Source organism: Melopsittacus undulatus, chromosome 5 (assembly GCF_012275295.1).
Source record: "Melopsittacus undulatus isolate bMelUnd1 chromosome 5, bMelUnd1.mat.Z, whole genome shotgun sequence".
NCBI classification, from domain to species: Eukaryota; Metazoa; Chordata; class Aves; order Psittaciformes; family Psittaculidae; genus Melopsittacus; species Melopsittacus undulatus.
The window spans coordinates 6,895,375-6,914,585 of NC_047531.1; the positions used below are offsets into that span (position 1 = coordinate 6,895,375).

General features: G+C 42.4%; 1 protein-coding gene across 1 annotated transcript in view; it reads right to left on the reverse strand.

Moving 5' to 3' along the window:
• MSRB3 (methionine sulfoxide reductase B3) overlaps positions 1 to 19,211 on the reverse strand; it is an 82,471-nt gene that overhangs the window by 59,021 nt on the left and 4,239 nt on the right. Inside the window, exon 2 of the mRNA XM_034063391.1 lies at positions 3,877 to 4,003. Within this exon, the coding sequence (XP_033919282.1) occupies positions 3,877 to 3,952 (76 nt within the window). The 5' untranslated portion in view covers positions 3,953 to 4,003. The remainder of the gene's footprint in view (positions 1 to 3,876; positions 4,004 to 19,211) is intronic.

Here is a 19,211-nt window from a genome sequence, read left to right on the forward strand (position 1 = left end):
ATGTGATACAGAACGCTATGAGAGAGTTATAACATACATTATGGAAATTATCTCTCTGAACATAGAAACATACAATATGAAATGTTCGGACATACTTAAGTCACACAAAGTTTGACAGCAACTACCAAACTTTAAACACATCAGACTAAGGTCTTTTCTAGACTTTTCATTGTTAAACCCAGATCTGGCAAACACGGCACACAGAGATGATTTCACTGACATGAGCATTTTGAGAGTTCAGAGGGACAAATGCATATTAATAACTCATGTATGTAACTGTTTGCGAGATCTGCTCCTAAAAGCAATCCTTTATGTTAACAGATTACTACTAAAAATCCAATTTTGAGACCTGGTAATTTTCTGCTCACTATTTGTTTCCATTTTATGAAAATGAATTATACTGAAACTTGGAATTAACAAAGATTTCATAAAACAAGTTATGAGAAACTTAATAAAGACTTACACCATATGCCCAGCACCATCTTCATACAGATGTATTGTAGTTTAATCTAATGCTAGGAAAGTATGGTTTCCTACTCGGACTTATGTCAGTAATTAAACACTTCACAACAATTCAATATTATCTAGGACTTTATTATTCCACACAGAAGAAATCCCCCTAAGTCTACCCCTGTAATTTCTTCATCATTACTTTTTACTTAGTTTTACAAGCACCATAATTTTCTTGGTCTACAGGAGAGGAAAAGCCAAATTATCTCATGCAAAACCCGTGATGTAAGCAGCACAATATTCAAAGTGTTAAAGAAATAAAGGATTTTTTTAAAGAAATGAGAACCCATGATAATTAAAAGACACAGCAAAGCAAAATAAGCTATCTTTTTACTTTATAGCTTGGTGGTCTGCTACAGAAAACATATGTACATGGAATCTGTGTAATCATTACTTGTATCGGTTACTTCTTGGTATGCACTAAAGCAGCTGAAGTAGTTTTTACATTAAAAGTTTCGGGGGGTTTTGTTGTGGTTTTGGGTTTTTGGTTTTTTTTAAGATGTAATTTCTGTGAACTAAAGCCTGGCAGGTGCTGAGTGCATCCTTTATTTCCAAAGACATTTAGAGTATTCAGCTCTAATAAAGCGGACTCAAGGAGCAACACTTCTACATCACAGACACAATGGAGCTGTAATTATCACTGGCAATGAAGAAACCTTGAACCGGTGTGAAGGTAGTCTGTGTATGAGCACAGAGTGATGTGATTTTCCCTAATGCTCACGGTTTTCTTTAAATACCTGTAAATGTTCATAAAGTCTCAGGATGTACTTTATGTATGAATGACTCCTAAATGGGAAGCTTTTCATAGAGTGCTAGGTGTGCAAAACAGCATATGCTTAGTGCCATCTACTGGGAAATGCCTGCTTATGCCCTGACTTTAATATGCTGGCTATAAAAAATGTTACGGGCAAACTGCACACATTGAAATGTTTAGTCCTAACTTAAAAAAAAAAGATTAACAAAAAATGCAAATACAATTTGGAAGCACAGATCCACACTCCTCCTGCTAATATACAGAGAAAGAGCAAGTAAAAACACTTCAGTAGCACAACTGATCCAGGGTAACTTGCACATGCTTATAAAATTGTGTTTTAAAGGAGAGACAGGAGGTCATCCCAACTCTCAGATACTTCCTACCATTATTTCATTCATTTAACTTTTTGGAAAAAATTAGTTAGTCCCATTTACGCCTTTGCTTTCCTATGCCAAGCTGGCAGGGGCTCCAGAAGGTTAGAAAGTCTCCTTCCATATGGAATTGGCCACTGAATTAGAAAACGACCAAAACCCACACCGTTCCAGACTTAGTGGGCACATAGCATGGTGGTGTAGTTGCAGGGTTGCAATTCACACAGAACAGGGTGGTGGGAAAAGTACTCACTTAAAGTATTATGTTATAAAAAAGTCACAAAACTCGGGGTGTTTTCTGCATATTCAAAAGTTAAAGTCCCAGTGCACCATGGCATTTAAGCAGATGTTGCCTCTAGATCCCGTTCCCATGTTTAATTTGATACATGCTACATACCATTTACTTGCAACCCCCCTCAATACACCACATGCAAAAAACAAAACCAATGGCAGAGCAAGCCTACATCAATTTATAAGCATCTGGGGAATTTAGATTACTCTTAAAATATGTGAGAAATGTGATTGTGTATTATTCCACTATTAACAGACTAATTTGGGATATTATACATATATGTTTTATATATATATATAACGCAGTCAGTCAGTGGCACTCAATCTATTAATGTTTGTACAGTTATGGATCAAAAGGACAAGAATAAACAGTAGTGTTATGACCTTTTTATTCCAAAATATGATTACTGGATTATGCCAGAAAAAATGGGTTGGCAAAACAGCTAATGTAGTGCTTTGCAAACAGGTACACAACAGCAAAACCTCCCATGGCCTGTGTTTCTAGCTGACCAACTTTGCTATCTCCTTTTCAGAGCAGCAACAAAAAGACCAGAAGACTGAGTGCCCCCATTTTAAGATAGACACCAGCAGTATGAGCACACATCAAAAAGTGCATAATGGGGACTAAGGAAATTTGTTTACCCTGTATTTTTAGGATTTAAAATCTGGCTCAGCAGCAAATATAACAGGAAACCAAGGTCAGGCTGACACAATGTGAGCTATTCTCTCTCTTCCTCAATATGTGTTTGCATCTCTTATCTAGGTTAATGGGAGTTTTGTGCACATGTGGGGGGAAACAGAACACAAATGCTGCAAATATTGGACTCAGATTTAGTTCAAATAAAGTGCAATCAGCTTTAGAGAACCCATCAGCTTGAAAACTGATGTCTTATCAGTGAAAAGATCTTTAAAACATCACCTCCATATGCCTTTTAAGTCCAACTCTGGGAAAAAAGTGCTGGTAACATTCTGCACTCTTATGAACCAGTTGCGAGTGTAGTTCAAACACCCAGGACTTGTTCTTTTCTGATTCTTTAAATACTAATCAGCTAGTATTGTATCTTTTTTATTTGGGTGTCAAGAAAATTCCTAATAACGTTCAGAATTAGCTCAGTGCAGCTTTTATTTTCTCCCACAGAACCATGTATGCTGATGTTATTATGCAGACTTCAGAGATGCTGTTGCTGTAAACAGTGAAACACAAAACAGTTAGCTTCAAGGTTTTCATGGTTTAACCAATCCATGGAGACAGGGTCCTATGGCAGGGCATGGTTTAACCAGTCCATGGAGATAGGGTCCTATTAGGTCCTTCACAGACCTAATAGCAGAACCTGGACCTTACATGAACAGTGCAGCTGCATCTGGGCATTAAACTGCATGTTTCCCTTGATTTATTTAAAGTGTCACATAACTAAAGAACATGCTGTCCAAGGAATGAAAGAATTCAGTTTTAAATTCTGCACATTTTGTACATAATTTTCAGTGCAACATATTTTGACTTTGACTAAAAATGTAAAAAAGGACACATGGAGTGTAACTATGGTATAATGCTAAAGATTTTGGAAAACATTTTTCAGCCCTGTAATTTAATAACAATCTATATGCTAAATTCTTCAGTGCATCTTAAAAAATATAAACTGCATTTAATAAATTATTTTCAGCTTAATTTCACTGTTTTTCCCAAGAATGAGGAAAATCATATAAAATTTAAGAGAGAATATGTTGGGCAAGGAAGTCAGACAGCACTTCCAAGCATCCTAAAATCACTGATACAAAAAGTCACTCAATACAGTGACTTTAACAAAAAAACCCCAAAACAATCAAACTTCTGGTTCAAAGGCAAATTTAAACAAACCACAGCAACCCATAGCACATCATTTCCTGCAGCAGAGACACCATTCCTAAGAGGGCCTTCATTACGCATGACACCACAAGCAGCACCCATTCAACCTGAGGGAAGCCCACAGGCTCGCAGGGCCACTGGCTGGCTCTTTGTCACCAAATGCAGCAGGTTGAATGCAGACATCACTGTGATATCCTCACCAACAAAACCAGAGGCAAAGAACAGGGGCAAGAGCTGAGTAGGGAAGAAAAAAGAAAAAAAAAAAAGAAAAAAAAAGATGAGAACAAATTAAAACATCAAAAATGTTAAGATACATTCACAGAAAAAACAATGCTTACAATTTTATGAGACCACCACATGGAAGCACAATTCTAAATGCAATTCTCTTAGTACGTTTATCCCATTTTCAATTACATCCCCCGACATTTTGATATGTATTACATAGTATTCAATGAACCAACCTTCTATGCTGCCAAGTGAGAGGAAAGGGGCATTTTTACAGGGGCATTCACAATGGCTGCTTGAAACACCCAATTAAACGCAAGGCAGAGTAGCAACCTATGTGGTCACAAGTGCAGAGGCACTAAGGGAGAAACCTCAGGACCTCAGCTAGATAGCCAGAATCCTGCTTTGAACACCCAGGAATGCCGGGCAGACCAAACGTGCAGGCTTCTTCTATTCATTTGATTTACAACAAAATCACACTCTGTAACATTTCTGAATGGTGAATGCTGGAAACCAGTCATTGCTAAAAATTGTTCTTTTGATGACTTGTTTGAAGAATGTGACATTTCATTGTAATAAACTTGCCAGATATCTTAAACCCACGGCTTCTTTTTTTGGTTTTTTTTTAAAGGCAGGAAATAATTCTCATTGTAAACTGTCCATGACATATATTTAAATAATCTTCCGGCCAGTTTAAATATAGCAAACAGAGAGATGGCAGCCGCGAGATTGTATTTTAGAAGGATTTAATGCATCAATACCAATTGTTTCATTTACCCTGCGATGAGAAAGAGGAAACGCAGCTGCCTTATAGCCCACCCATTCGTAGCTGCAGCTCGCTTCGGAAGGTTATGTGACATCAGACGGTTATGTGACACTGGGGAGCAGAACCAGCCCCCACTGAAGTCAGTACTGAAGCTCTGACAGATGCTGGTAGGAGCAGGACTGGGCTCCAGCCGCATAATGAACAGCAGGGAATGATTCCCAGTCTCCTCCCAGGTACCCTGTGTCGTTTTTGCATGTGGCAGCACAGGAGCCGCGGGATGTGGGACCTGGCAATGCCCAGAGACGGGTCCAGCAGTGGCCAGAACGGGCCAGCAGCAGCCCAGGGCACAAACTAGCAATGGCTCAGAGCAGGGGCCAGCACTGCCCACAGCAGGGGTCTGCCCTGGGCTTCCACAGCCAGAGGGAAGCTGGCCACAGCTCATCCCGATGCAGCAGCACACAGCGCCCAGCCATACCTATTACGGAACCAGCCTGGAGCGTACGTATCTGACGGAAACCTGCTTGTGTTAACATGCCTGAACTCTGACTTATCCAAACTAAACTCGCTGCGAAACCCAAACATTTCCGTGCTGCTGACCGGCGGCGAGGCGGGGGGGGGAAGCGGGCGCTGCAGGGCGGGCAGTCCCGGAGAGCCATTACTCAGGAATAAACATATCATTGTCACGAGTGAGTGCAGAGCTGCTTAAACAGAAAGAACGGAACAGAGCCCCTCGCTCGCAGACTGCCGGACATCACACACCAGGGGCCTGGAGGACTCACGCCATAAGCACCGGCTCCCTGCGGCCGCCCGGGCAGCGCAGAGGGCACTGCCCCTCGGCCGGCACCATTCCGTGCCCCCACCACCGCCGGGTCCCGGCCGCAGCGGCACCGTGCTCCCTTCGCGGCCCGCACAGCGGCGCCGCCTGGCGGCCTCGGCCTGGCACTGCCCGGCCCACGGTGCCCCGGCCGCCATTACCCTCATAGGGACTCCTTTCAGCGCCTGGCTGCAGCGGTGTGGTGTTCCCAAGTGGCCGTTTCAGACCCGCTGCACCGATAACCGTAGCGTGCCGAAGGGCTGACGGACAGGCCAGTCCCTGTATGGCCGGCGACTTAGCCAGACACAGGCACCTGACGAGCATGGCGCAGAGGTGAGGCATACATGGCCTCACCTTCCCCTCACACATCCCCCATGGTTCAGGACTAAGCTCCCAGCCCAACACTGCTTCCCTGCTCCCCTCCATCAGAACCGCGACTCCCTCAAGTGTAAACAGCCTAAAGGAAATTACCTGAAATTCCCGAGGATTATAAAATAGATTCTGACCTCTTGAAAATGTCAAGTATTTCAGCGTTCACCAAGATGTTGCTATTTAGTTTCAAGTATTCATAAAGACTCAGAGGCTATATAAGTCCTGAAAGCCCAATAAAATATAACTGAGTGTTCATGAAGGCACTTTATTGCAGTTAATATATTTTATTCCTTTATTTCTGAAGTTTTGGTCACGATTTCTATTTACTCTGTACATTACAGCAGTGCCCAGTAGTTTCAAGTGGAGGGGACCTCCTGGTGCAAGGTACAGGCCAACAAACCCCTGCTGAGGGGAGCTTATGGACCATGGTAAGAGCTGCTTTAAAGCATCAGTGAAGGGCAGAGCAAAGTCAAGCTCACCACAATTAACACATTTGGTTTGGATGTGCTTCATCCCTGCCTGCCAACTCCAGAACAGGCTGAGGGAGAATGATGGTAACGTTTTGTGATAGGTTAAGATCTTTCCACTGCTCTTTCTGCAGCTGATGCAGGCTTTGCCATAGCCTTCAACAGGTTCAAGAACTGGATTTGCATCTCAGATTCATTAAATGCGAACAGCCAGATCATACGAAACACGGAAAGAAAACACCATCCTGAAAAGATCATTGTGTGTGGTTTAAACCTCTGTGCTGTGCATACTCAGACCCTTCCAGGTTAAGCCAAGATCCCATGCTAGTGCTAGAGGCACCTGCCTCAGCCCCAAGGGAACCTACCCATGCCAAACAGCACTCCACATCACCAGCACTGGGACCAGTGGCCTGGAGACAGCAGCCTGCTGATGTGACTGTCGCATGCCTGAGCCACAGTGGTTACTGCAGCATTGCCCTCCCACCATGCAGAGTTGTCACCCCCCCCCACATCTTTATTACAGTGCTGCAACATACCACTTACTGTGGCAGGAGAGAAGCTCCATGAAGAGGTGAGAACAAAACTCACAGTCCAGGGAAGGGGTGATGTCACTTACAGATCACAGAATGGCTAGGATTGGAAGGGACCTTAAAGATCATGCAGTTCCAACCCCCTTGGCATGGGCAGGGACACCTCCCACTAGAACTTGTTGCTTAAAGCTCAGTCCAACCTGGCCTTGAACACTTCCAAGGATAGGGCAGCTACAGCTTCTCTGGGCAACCTGTGCCAGCGCCTCAGCACCCTCATAGTAAAGAATTTCTTCCTAATGTCTAATTAAATCTCCTTTCTCTTCTAGCTTAAAGCCATTCCCCCTTGCCCTATCACTACATGCCCTTGCAAAAAGTCCCTCTACAGATCCCTTGTGGCTTCCTTTAGGTACCATAAGATTTAGTTTTGTTGCTTGTTTTTTTTAAACACCTACTGCTTGCTGCACTGCCTGCAACACCCTGCACACTGCTGGCTCCTCCACTGTTGCCCTGCAGTGTCACCAGACCTCTTAGAGCCCCTTCACCACACTGCACTCTTTAACCTAGCACAGTATGGACCAGCATGGATCTTTAACCTGCCCAGCTCTCCTAAGCTATGGGATGGACACTATACTCAGAGGTAGCTTGTAAATCCAATCATTATAGATCATACAAATATAGCAGTAACTATGTCATTAAGTGTGCTCCAAAAGCCATTTGCTACAATGATACGCATTGCAACTCCAGGAAAGCCTTCCTTTTAGGATGTTGACATCCTAATGTTGGAGTATGTTAAAGTATTGCCAGCTTTCAAGAGCTTCTATATTGTCAATTGCAAAACATTCAGAAATCCCAAGTTCGGCCCCCAAATAAATATGATCATAACACAGGGGGTCTGCCAAATTTGTCCTTTGGAAATTAAGAACCTTGTAATTAGTCATGTTTTCTCAGCCTCTATCTGCAACTAAAGAAATTTCTTTGGGGAGGGATAACTTGAGATATTAAATCCTGGTATTATCACACCTTGTTTTTAAGAGCTGTAAGGGAAACACTGAAAACTCAGGAGCTGATAACACTGGTTTCAGTTTTTTCCATAGTCAGTGTTTTTCCTGACAACTCAGGTCCAGAATTCCTAAAATTACATAAGAATCCCAGCTCTCAGAAGAAAAATGTGATGTTTTAGCCCTCCACAAGTACATAAATAACCACATACACAGATTCTTAAGGGAACAATCTTTTTTTCCTTGCCCCAATAAAGAGACCTTAATAGTGTGAGGCTTCTACATTTTTTCCAATTTCCCTCCCCCACCCCCAAGTCTGTGGCCCCATTTGGAGGGCAGGAAACAATTAGAGATAGGTACACACTAGCCAGAGCCAGGCTCTTGTCAGGAATTTCTATGTCACTGGAAAAAGCAAAGAGCAAAAATACTGCCACGCTGGAGAAACCCAAACAACCAGAAGTTAGAAGACAGTGAAGGCCTGTGAGTCTGCTATGCTCAAGTGTTACATTAACAGTCTAATTTTAATCAATATTTGTTTTGTTAAGTTCCTCCAGCCCAGCAGTAAGCTCAAACAGTTGTCTTGCAAAGGTTTTATTTATTTATCCACTTTGACATAAATCAAAATATAACCAAATGTTTCACTGATAAAGCTTAGTGGAATACTGAATATAAACATTTATTCCAGCCTTTGGATCTTTTTTTATACTTTATTTGGGTTTTGCTCACATAAAGCTGCTGCCAGTCAGATTCAGCAGACTGAACAGAGCAACCACCAGACTGCAGAACAAAAAGTGCAGCCTAGAGAGAACCATGCGAACAACTATTTCAGTGTATCACGGGTTGCTCTGTCTAAACAGTTATTTACTCCGTAGTAATTTTCCCTTAACACATTCTCTGTTAATGCCAAAGCCATTGGTCTCTCCTGCTCTCTTGGCAGTTTTTAGGGACTTCACTATTTGTGGTAAATGTCTTGAGTTTGTTGTGGTGTGTGCTAAGGTAGGGGTAAAGGCAGTATTTAATAGCTTGTAAGGAGAAATTTAATGGGGTCTGATGCAGTAACCATCACCAAGCTGCCAGCTGTGGCAGGAGACTGGAGCTGAGCACAAGGGGATGAGGACTGCTAGTTACTATTCATTGACAAAGGAAGAGTTACAGTTATCCCTTCTCATCCAAGATCTCAGAAAACTAGCACCCTCTGCAGTGCACACAGTATTCTCAAACAGAAGCACCTCACAACCTGGTCTAACCATGCCTGACCTCCCAGCAGCCTGCTAGAACAACAAGGAGGCAACCTTCAGCCCTCAAAAACAAAACCACACACACCCTGTGAATATGCATCTGGGGTTATAATTATATTTTTAGACAGCTGCATGCCTCAAAGCATTGTACTGAATTTGAAACATTCAGCACAGAATCGTAAAGCTAACTGACAAAACCTTTGGAAATTCACTAAGAGATTTTTTGGCTGTGGATTTTCATGTGCTTAGACATCCACTGATAATGCAAACCAGGTGTCTTCACAAGTTCATGATCTGCTATTAAAATACCTTGCAACAGCCCACTGTCTGAGCGAGTGAACTACTTTAATCACTAACAGCTAACAACATGCAGCAAAACATAGGTATCTGTAAATACAAGCTTCCCAAAAGCTTATTGAAGAGGCATAAAACATTCTAAAAGAAACTAATTATGTTAGCCTTATGGGTCTACAAAAGTACCGCAGCGTTTAACTTGCATGCTTGTCTGCATAGACTTTTTCCCCCCTCATACAGTAGTAGCTTCTCAGTTACAGCCACAGAAATCAAAAGTATTAGACCTGAATTCCCACATCACTTTTAACATTCTCAAGTCAAGCATGTTCTGCTTAGCTCTTTGTGCTGGAATGTGCAAACTGAATAGCAACCCAGTCTACTTTTAGGAAGTTTACATTGTGCCCTGATAAAAGAGGTAATTACTGCCATACCTCATAATATTTGAGTGGAACACCAGGAAACGTCAAGCTTTAAACTTGAAGTTAGCACCACCCTTAGAGAGGAGCCTGAACAGTGAAGTTCAAAACACTTTGGCTTTCTTGAATTTTACATTCTCTTATGCTGGATTTTTTTTTCTTAAACCCCTCCCATAGCATCTGAATGTATTTATCATAGAAATTCAAACCTAAACCACACACCTTTCTGCAATACAGAATGCACAATAAGAGGGTTTCCAGTACCAGGCTGGCTTCAGGATACTGTCAGATTCAGTGTGGCACACGCTGTGGCTGCTCATGCTCGAGGGGTGAAGGAGGTCCTCCCCTGCTCTTACAGCTTCTTCACCATGCCCACAGCACTGCACTCTTTCTCCTGTGAAATGCAGTAATAAAGCCCACTCTATTAACGTTACTGATGTAACCTTTCACATCCTAGCTGGGAAGCTTCAGTATCTTCTGTATTCATCATGATAACAGCTGGATGAACATGGGAAGAATTAAAATCTAAAGGTTGAAATGGGACAAAAAAACAGAAATCAGGAAAAGAAGATGAGAAACTATCAGACAGCATGAAAGCACTGCTCTCCCTATAGTGGGAATGTATATTCCCACCTGCTCACAGGTTCCACTCTGTGATGCATGGTGACAAGCCTTAGGGACTAACCACCCTCCACATTCCATCCTCAGGCTGCATTTAAGTCTCCCATTAAGGTGAATCAGAGATCTTTTTAGGAGCACAGCAAAAGCTGCAGCTTTATTACATAGACATTACTTCTCCATCAAAGGAGGGTTATCTCTCCAGTAAAATAACCATTAAAATCTTCAAAACAAACCGGGGTCTGAAACCTCTGCACACAATTCAGGATAATTGTACTGATTTCAGTTGTTGAGGAGAAAAATATGCTAAGTAATGAGGTAGGGCTCCGAATGCCTGTGAGTTTGCATTTATATTAGAACAGTTATCCAGAACAGCAAAATTATTTATAGAAGACACATGCTACATCTGAGCAAATAGGTATATTTAATTTCCATTTAATAACTGATTTATCATGGAATCACAGAATGGTCGGATTTGAGCTGACATTCTCTCTAGCACCAGCTGCCAAAGATGGGAAGCTCACAATCCCTTACAGGAATACCCCTCTTTGCATGCTAAACTGGCTGCTGCAGTGCTCCCATCTCCAGCTACTGAAAGACCAGTTTGGCAACAAAGACACTGGTGTACTGGTGTAACTAAAGCCCAGAGGTGTGTCCAGGGCCCAAACTGAAAAGGCCTGAGATGTGAGAGGACAATCAAAACAAAGGGGTTTTTGTAGGTTGTACCCTCCCAAAAAGCAAGAAGGGGGAAAGCACATTAATGCCTCCCTGTTCTGCAACTGCTCCCACAGAGGAGTTGAGGCTGAATCCTCCTTGTTCTACTACTTAACATTTGCACACAGCAGAGCAGTGGGACTGGTGCCCTCTGAGCAGCAAAGGACATGGCCTTATACAGTGGGGATGACAAGGCCACCCGTTCTACAGTGAGTACAAGGGGAGGAGAGAGTTAATTAGTTTTTTAAGTAATACAAAACTCAAGAGGGTCCTTGCTCAAGGGAGTCCAGCTTGGTCTTTAAGGAAGGGTGTAAAATGGAAGATTTCATCAATGTAGAGACAAGACACTGCAAGCATTGTGGGCAACATGAAATGGCAAGAGCAAAGTGGAACTGCAGAGACAATACAAACTGTGGACAGACCCCAAGGAGAAGAGCCTAGACAAGTGAGGTGTTCCCAAGCCTGGGATCAAAGAGATTCTTGGCTAAGGGCAGAAACCAGCAGGTCTCTGAGCCTTGCAAGCACTCACACATCTGCCGTTTGCAGACAGTTTCCCAATAGTTATGACTGGCAATACTTCCGAGAGGAGAGTAAATATAGGTCAGTTGGGATTTTCCCCTGTCCATTCCTGCTTCTCCCCGATCTGATGCACTAAAATAGCGCTGATCTGCACTTTCATTTTCCCTGACTTGATAGCCTGCCAACACACAGCACATTCCTTTTACGGCAGTGAGTTTATAACTACAGCGGTCATAAACTACACTTAAATGGGTCTTTTCCGAGAATCACGATCCTTTCAACATCTTAAAAATATCTAATCTTTTCCATTCCAGGCAGTCCTCTCCAGCCAGTGGTAACGATTTAATTGCTTCTGGTGCTCAGATGAGGAGATAAAAGTGTTCTGGAAGTAACCTCTTAATTTAACAATTCCGATTGGCCAGCTCAAAAGCTTTTTGCATTCCTCCCCAGTAAACACTTTCAGAACTAAAAGAAAAAGCAAAGCTTAAAAACTTCTGGGTTACTGCTGTGGATAGATCTATACAAGAGGTACTCTAGCACTGAAGACATGATGCCTGTTTTTACCATCAGGTCAATTCGATACTCTTCCTCTCCATCAGTATTTACCTTTCAAGCTTACCAACACAGTGGAGCTAACAAGATTTCTATTCAGTTTTCAATTTTGGTCCTTTACCAAAAGGTGAAATACAGCTTTATCTTTTAGCAGTGAACATAAGCCCTCCAAAAGAATATCTGTTCTGCTTTTCTGAAACAGCTTTGCATTAGTTTTTACTTCTCAAAGAAAAATAGACAAATTCTAATGATTAAACAAATACATCATCTGGAATGGGAGTTCTTTTACATTGTGTTACACAGTGCTCCTCAGCTCACTAGGCTTACCTGTCTGGGTGACCATACACAATAGATAAATGATACCAGCTGTTCCTCTTGGGTAGAATATCTCATAAAAATGAAGCAAACAGAAAGCCTCCAGATGAGAAGTGTTCTGACTTCATAGCACTTCTAATCCTAAACATCAAGTGCACTCGTTTGAAAAGAGCATCATCTCACTCGTTCCTAAAATGAGAGGAATGGAAACCAGCCCTGTGTAGTTTGCTGACTGTGCACTCCTGTCCCGCATGGCTCAGATGGGCTGTGGTGCATGAGGCATGACAGAAAGGAAGCTGTCACCTCTGCTGCACAGAGCAGCTGAATTCTGAAGCATCGCAGACAAGTTAAATTTCATGACCCTGTTTCATGAGGCACTGTAAGGAAATGCAGAAATGATGCTTTCTAGTCTAAGGTCCCTGAAACCAGATGTGATTTCAGCCATGACTTTGGCCTCTGATTTAACCATCTCTGCATCAGGGAATAAAAACCACCAAAGAACAACAACATTCCCTGCCAGAGGAGCGAACTAAAGCATCCTCAGTGCAGGGTCAGATGCCATGGGATTGTTACAGTGAATACAGGAATTACTATAGGAAGTCCCTGGCCAGCAGATTTTTAAGATATTTAAAAGTCTTTCAATTGAAAAAGTGGTTGGTACTAACATCTATCTACATGTATATGCATATTGTGCCTCAAATGCCATGCACCCTCCTAGAACAGTAAACTTCCAGTGCAAAAGACACACACAGACGCACATCAGCCTGCGTTATTTCATTCAGCATTCAGTTCTTCAGCACTTGAAAGCTGAATTACCTCCCTATATTTTATAATTTACTACGTGAGAAAATGTAATTTTTAGATCAGTGAACCAGACCTGACTGATCTCTCATTTTGTACCACAGCTCACAAGGAAAGCACTGTTAGCGGCCATAGCTACACTTCAGACCGATTCAGGTTGGTTGTTTCTTTTTTTATCAACCCAGCTACTAGAAAAGCATTTCCAATTGCAGACATCATCGCTGCCAATCCCTCCACAGCAGCCTCCCTTACATGGAAATTTTCTACGTGGCTTTCTCCATAAACCAATACCGCTTATTACCACAGAGAGGAGCCATCTCCCTTCCATAAAATCAGGTGTTGCACAGTCTCCTGCTAAGTTATCCTTCAAATACAATCCTCAGCGCACAGAAGTCTATGGATATATCAAGAGGATAAAAGCACTCTTTAGAAATGTACCTTTGATCACACAGACTGCGTCACAAAGGTAATGCAGAGCAGCATTATGCACATCCAAGATAAACCTCAGCCTTTTATCCAAAAATAGTTTAAAAAAATAGAGCACAAAGAAATCGTGATACTGCACAAAGAAACCTAAAAGAATGGCTCACACACTGTAACCATCCTAAAACCAAAGAACCTTCACACAGCTGAAAAAAATAAATTAAAAGAACATCTAATGCATATCACAATAAAATTCCATCAAGTAAAACAGAAATTCCTAAATTTTCCCTGGTCAGAGATGTACTTTTATGTTTATGAACCGCAGTGAGGAGACACTACAGCAAATAAAGAAAGAGTATTTCTCTTTATACTGTAAATCTTCTTTGAACTTCTGGTACAATCAGTTAATAGTGAATGTCAATGATTCAAAACTGAGAGAGCAAAGAAAACGATTTCTCTCCTAACAGCAATAAATTTGATTCAAATATAAAGATTATTCGATTTTAAACCACTGCCAAGGTGGATTAGTTTAACAAACACTTTTATTTGCATTTCTGTGACACAAATCTTCCCTTGGTTGGGCTGTCATTAAGTATCATGGTTGGCAAAATATATATATATATATAATTACCATTACTTAATAACCAGGATTATATGTACATCTACCTGTATTTAGATAATTACAGGGACAGAAACACTTATTCAGGACTCTTTATCCTTCTTACAAGAGCAAATGTCCAAAGACAAACTTTTATCAATGAAAACTGTTACCTGCAGTCTGTGTGGGCAGAATTCCAATTTTCATTCCAGTCCAGTTTTAAAATCCACAAACTTAGTTGTTTGTTTTGGTTTTTTTGTTTTTTAAATTAACTAACCGTGTTTACACTGATGTGTGGGACACCTGCACCTCCAGGCATCCTAGAGCCATTTGTCAATTCATGAACAAAAGAAATATTAATTCGAGCTAAATGTATTACTTTAAAATCGGCTTTGATGATTTCCTTTCTCTTCAGTTCTCTTTCAAGTGTCCAGAATGCAAAGGTGTCTCCTCCACTTCTTTAATTGGCTGAAAATGTTAATTAAACATCACTGTTTTTAAATACACATTTCCCCAGCCCTACATGCACTCAAAAACAAAGACAACACTCATCTGATACTGACCAGCTAGACCTGCAGCCAACAGTAACCATGCAAAACCTTTCTGCATAGCAAAATGTACTTACCTTTGGCAAAAACACGAATATTTTCACCTGCTCTGTTGGAGTGAGCATAACAGTGCCAGGGCTGATGCAGCCCACAGTCCTGCATGGAATCCCCTAGACCCACACACCAGGGTTGATGCAGCCCTGCAATTCTACACAGAGCCCTCCCAGACCCACATGCCGAAGGTTGGCAGCAGCCCCCAGTCCTGCACAGATTCCCCCCAGACCCACACCAGGGCTGCCCCTGCCCATGCAGCTGGCTCACGGGTTAGGAATACTGCTCAGTTCAGCAGCTCTCGTTTGGAGGGTCACCCAGGGAACAGTGCAGCCACCAACTTTGTTCTCCTCTTCCCTCAGCCTTTTGCTGGTTTCAAAGCTTTGCAGTTCAGTTTCCCACCTGGATCAAGATTCTAAAATAAATTTGGATGTTTTCTGTGCATAATCAGTTCTGAGAAGTGACATCTGCTCCACTTCCTTCAGCAGACGCAGCAGCACAGCACCCGCAGGGAGCCCCTCCTGCCAAAGCCCGCTGTCAGGAACTTCATTGCCCCAAAATACAGTTTGTTCCTGTCCTACTTGGACTCATGCTCCAAAAAAGGAAACCCTACACTTGAAACATCGGGAGTCCCTCTTTCCCCTCTTGGTGCTGACATTTCACTCAGGCATTCCTCAGTGACTCAGCCATGCCTTCACAGCATCCTCAGTCCCAGCACAGGACCACTCTTCTCCCACAGTTCACTTCAGTACATCCCAGTGCTGAGCGTGCAACCTTCAGCACCCCTTCTCAAACTGAAACAAGGGACGTACTAGCACCATGTCCGCCCACTTTGTGGTTTTCCTAAACACTAATTACTTGTTGGGATTCTGGTATGTTTTTTGAGTAGGTTATTTTTATAGCATTGGTATATATGTAGAGAATGATCCTCATTCTCTTACATTTGTATGTGTATTTATACGGAAATTGACAGATAAAAGTTATCTAGATCTCTGGAAATCTTATGTAGTTGCTAGGCAAAACAAGAAAATAATACAAGGGCATATAGTGACAGGAGAAGGGAGAATGGTTTTAAACTAGAAGAGGGTAGATTTAGATTAGACATTAGGGAGATGTTCTTCCCTGTGAGAGTGCTGAGGTGCTGGCACAGGGTGCCCAGAGAAGCTGTGGCTGCCCCATGCCTGGCAGCGTTCAAGGCCAGGCTGGACAGGGCTTTGAGCAACCTGCTCTAAGTGAAAGGTGTCCCTGCCTGTGGCAGGGGTGTTGGAACTGGATGAGCTTTAAGGTCCCTTCTAACCCAAACCATTCTGATTCCGTAATAAACCATAAGCTATGACGAGTGAAGCCCACCTGCAAATTTCACTATTTGTAACTCTGCGTAAAGCAAGCAACACACACAATAGATATCAGGTTAGAAATAGGTTGAATACCCAGATGACCTTCCATGGCAATATATTTGAGAGACTTTTTAAGAAACAGAGGTCATCATCTGAAGCAGCCACAGTGACTGATTTTGAATCACTGGAATCTATTGCACAGACCTTGCTCTGCACACAAATTGTCAGTGGAGCATCATTCACCAGTCACCAGCCTCTGCAGTGAACTGTCTTGTCAATGAAGCTGCAGAAGCTGCGCCTTTTTGAGAGAGAGAACTTTATTAAAACCTATGAAGCTTTCCTGCTCCTGCTTAGAAATTCAATTCAGGTGCATTAGCTGGATAAACATGAGACTGAAATTAGGCACACTAATTCTGAATCACACTATTCATGAGTGGTTCATCTTCTCATGAGTGAGATGATGGAGCTATCTTGTGTGTCTGCAACTTTTGTCTGTGGTTGCTCCTCCTCTGACAGGTTAGGAAATTTATCCTACGGCGTTTTGGAAACAAGCTGGGGCAATCACTCAGCAAAGAGCAGGCACCCTGGAGGACTTCTGAAAGGCTATTCCTTTTCTGAAAGCTCGGAAGCAAGCTGACAACATCCATTTCTAAAACGGGGGAAAAGAGCAACTGGTGAACTACACAGCCATAGCCTTCCTCCTGCACCCAGAAAGCTTTTGAAACAAGTTTCTAAACAATCCATAAACAGGCAACTGAAACTTAGAAAAGTGATAAGCTGCCAAGATGGACTTGCCTGAATCTCACCCCATCAACAAATGTATTTTCCTTCCTTCCTTCTATTCTACAGGCAGAAGGAAAGCAGTAAATCCAGCAGATCTCAAATACACTTTTTGACCGAGCAAGCTGGAAAAGCCCCTTCCTTCAGGATCAAGGTCCTGTAACATGGGTGCAGAGCTGCTTGAAAAAACACACTCATCCAGCACTTCTACTGCCTAGGGTCAGAACCCAGCAAAGTGGTCTGATTAAAACTGCAGAGACACCAACTTGGAAGGAGCATGATGCACTCTAAAGGGCTCAACAGGATGTCCTTAATAAAGTGAAGAAATGATCAAAAATCAGTAAAATAAAAATCAATACAGCCAAGTACAAAGAACAACCTTTGGACTTTAAAGGAAATCCTCAAACACATAAAACTAAAAGGAAGACTTTCAGACAAGAGCAGTACTGCAGAAAAGGATGTCAAGGTTACAGTGACAAGGAATTGAGCCAAGGGTGAAACTATTAAAAGAAAAACAAAAAAGACAAATGACAATCTGGAGTTTATTAATAAAGAGGAGAGTCAAACAGAACAGCTCAGGAGGGGCTGGGGAGGAAATGTGCTCCCCTCAGGAGCAGTGAGGTATCAACTGGAATACGCCTCTGGTTGGAGATGTAGGCCAGAGGCAGTTGAGGAAAGTCCAGAGGAGGAGCAAAGAAAAGAGTGGTTCAGAAAACCAAATCCCCACAAACATTTTTTTTAAGAACTTGGTTTGTTTAGTCTACAGGAGTGACGGCAGAGATGGTATAATGCTCCGCAAACCTGCTCTTGTCTTAAATAGCATTACATCACCCAGCTATTACACTGCCTGTATTACTGTCACAGTCATCACTTGACTGTCATTAGATAAAAATCTACTACTCTGCAATTCATACATAACAGAGCAACAACAAAAGGCTCTTTTTCCCCCAGACAGCTACTGGATTTCACGTTTTAAAAGACTTCATGGGCAGAGTCTTAGGGTCTTGAAAAGCATCCTTTGTAAACCTTCCCAGCATGGTTCAACAACTGCTAAAATAGTTCGGTACAATGCAGCACCTCTCAAGTTCAGAGGCAAGTAGGAGAGCTGCCTTGTGGTTTGGGATGAGCAATGGCAGGTTCTAATAGGAGATAGAAACCAGCAGCATCTGATGGGTCCCTTCCTGAAGGAGCCACTAATGTGTTACACAAGTTGGTGATCTTGTTCCTCACATGTGCTAGCTTTTAAGTAAAAGCAAGAACACATAAACCAAGTACCTACACTGACCCTAATGGTTTCTCTTACGAGATGTTAGAAATTGTGCTGTCACCCCAGTGTATTTTTCCACTGTATATACAGAAGACCTAATAAAACAGTAATTCAAATCCTGAAAGCAAATAGGAAAAAAAGAAGGTACAGTCTAAAAGTACAGTTCCCACAGCAAGCAGTTAAATACTAAGGCTCTGACCAAAAGGGCTGATTTTCTTTTTCTGCAGCCACTTGAAAGCCAAGATGATAAAGCTACAGTAAACCCAAATCACTACTTGTGGAGCTTCTGAATTTGCATCTCAGGGCTTTAACTTCACAGAGCTGGCTCATTCACCTCAGCTTTCCTGCCTGTCCCTGAGCTGGCAGCCTATGCATCCGTTCCCATCTTATTCCCTTCTCTCCCTCCAACTCCTGCTATGGCTACTGGCAGTGCTGTTGGTGCAACAGAGCAGAAGCCCAAGCAACTATCTGATCTGCAAGCCTCGGTTTCAGCATCAAGACACTGAATCCGTGCACTGCTGGATCACTCACTAGTGCAAATCTGACTTGAACTAGGTGTTAGCTGTGACTGCTTGTCATCAAGACACATAAGGAGAGATCTGCATTTGGTTTATATTTAACACCAAGCTTCTACCCAGCAGCAGGATGGTGACAATCTGACCTGGATGGCAAAGCCTGCTTGGGCAAAGTTAACCATTTTTCTTAGCTGATTTGAGCAAGGACAGCAAGTTTACATCAGACCAACACTTGCTTTTGAAACTGCCACAGGAGGCCCAAGGCCAGACTATGCTGTCAAACA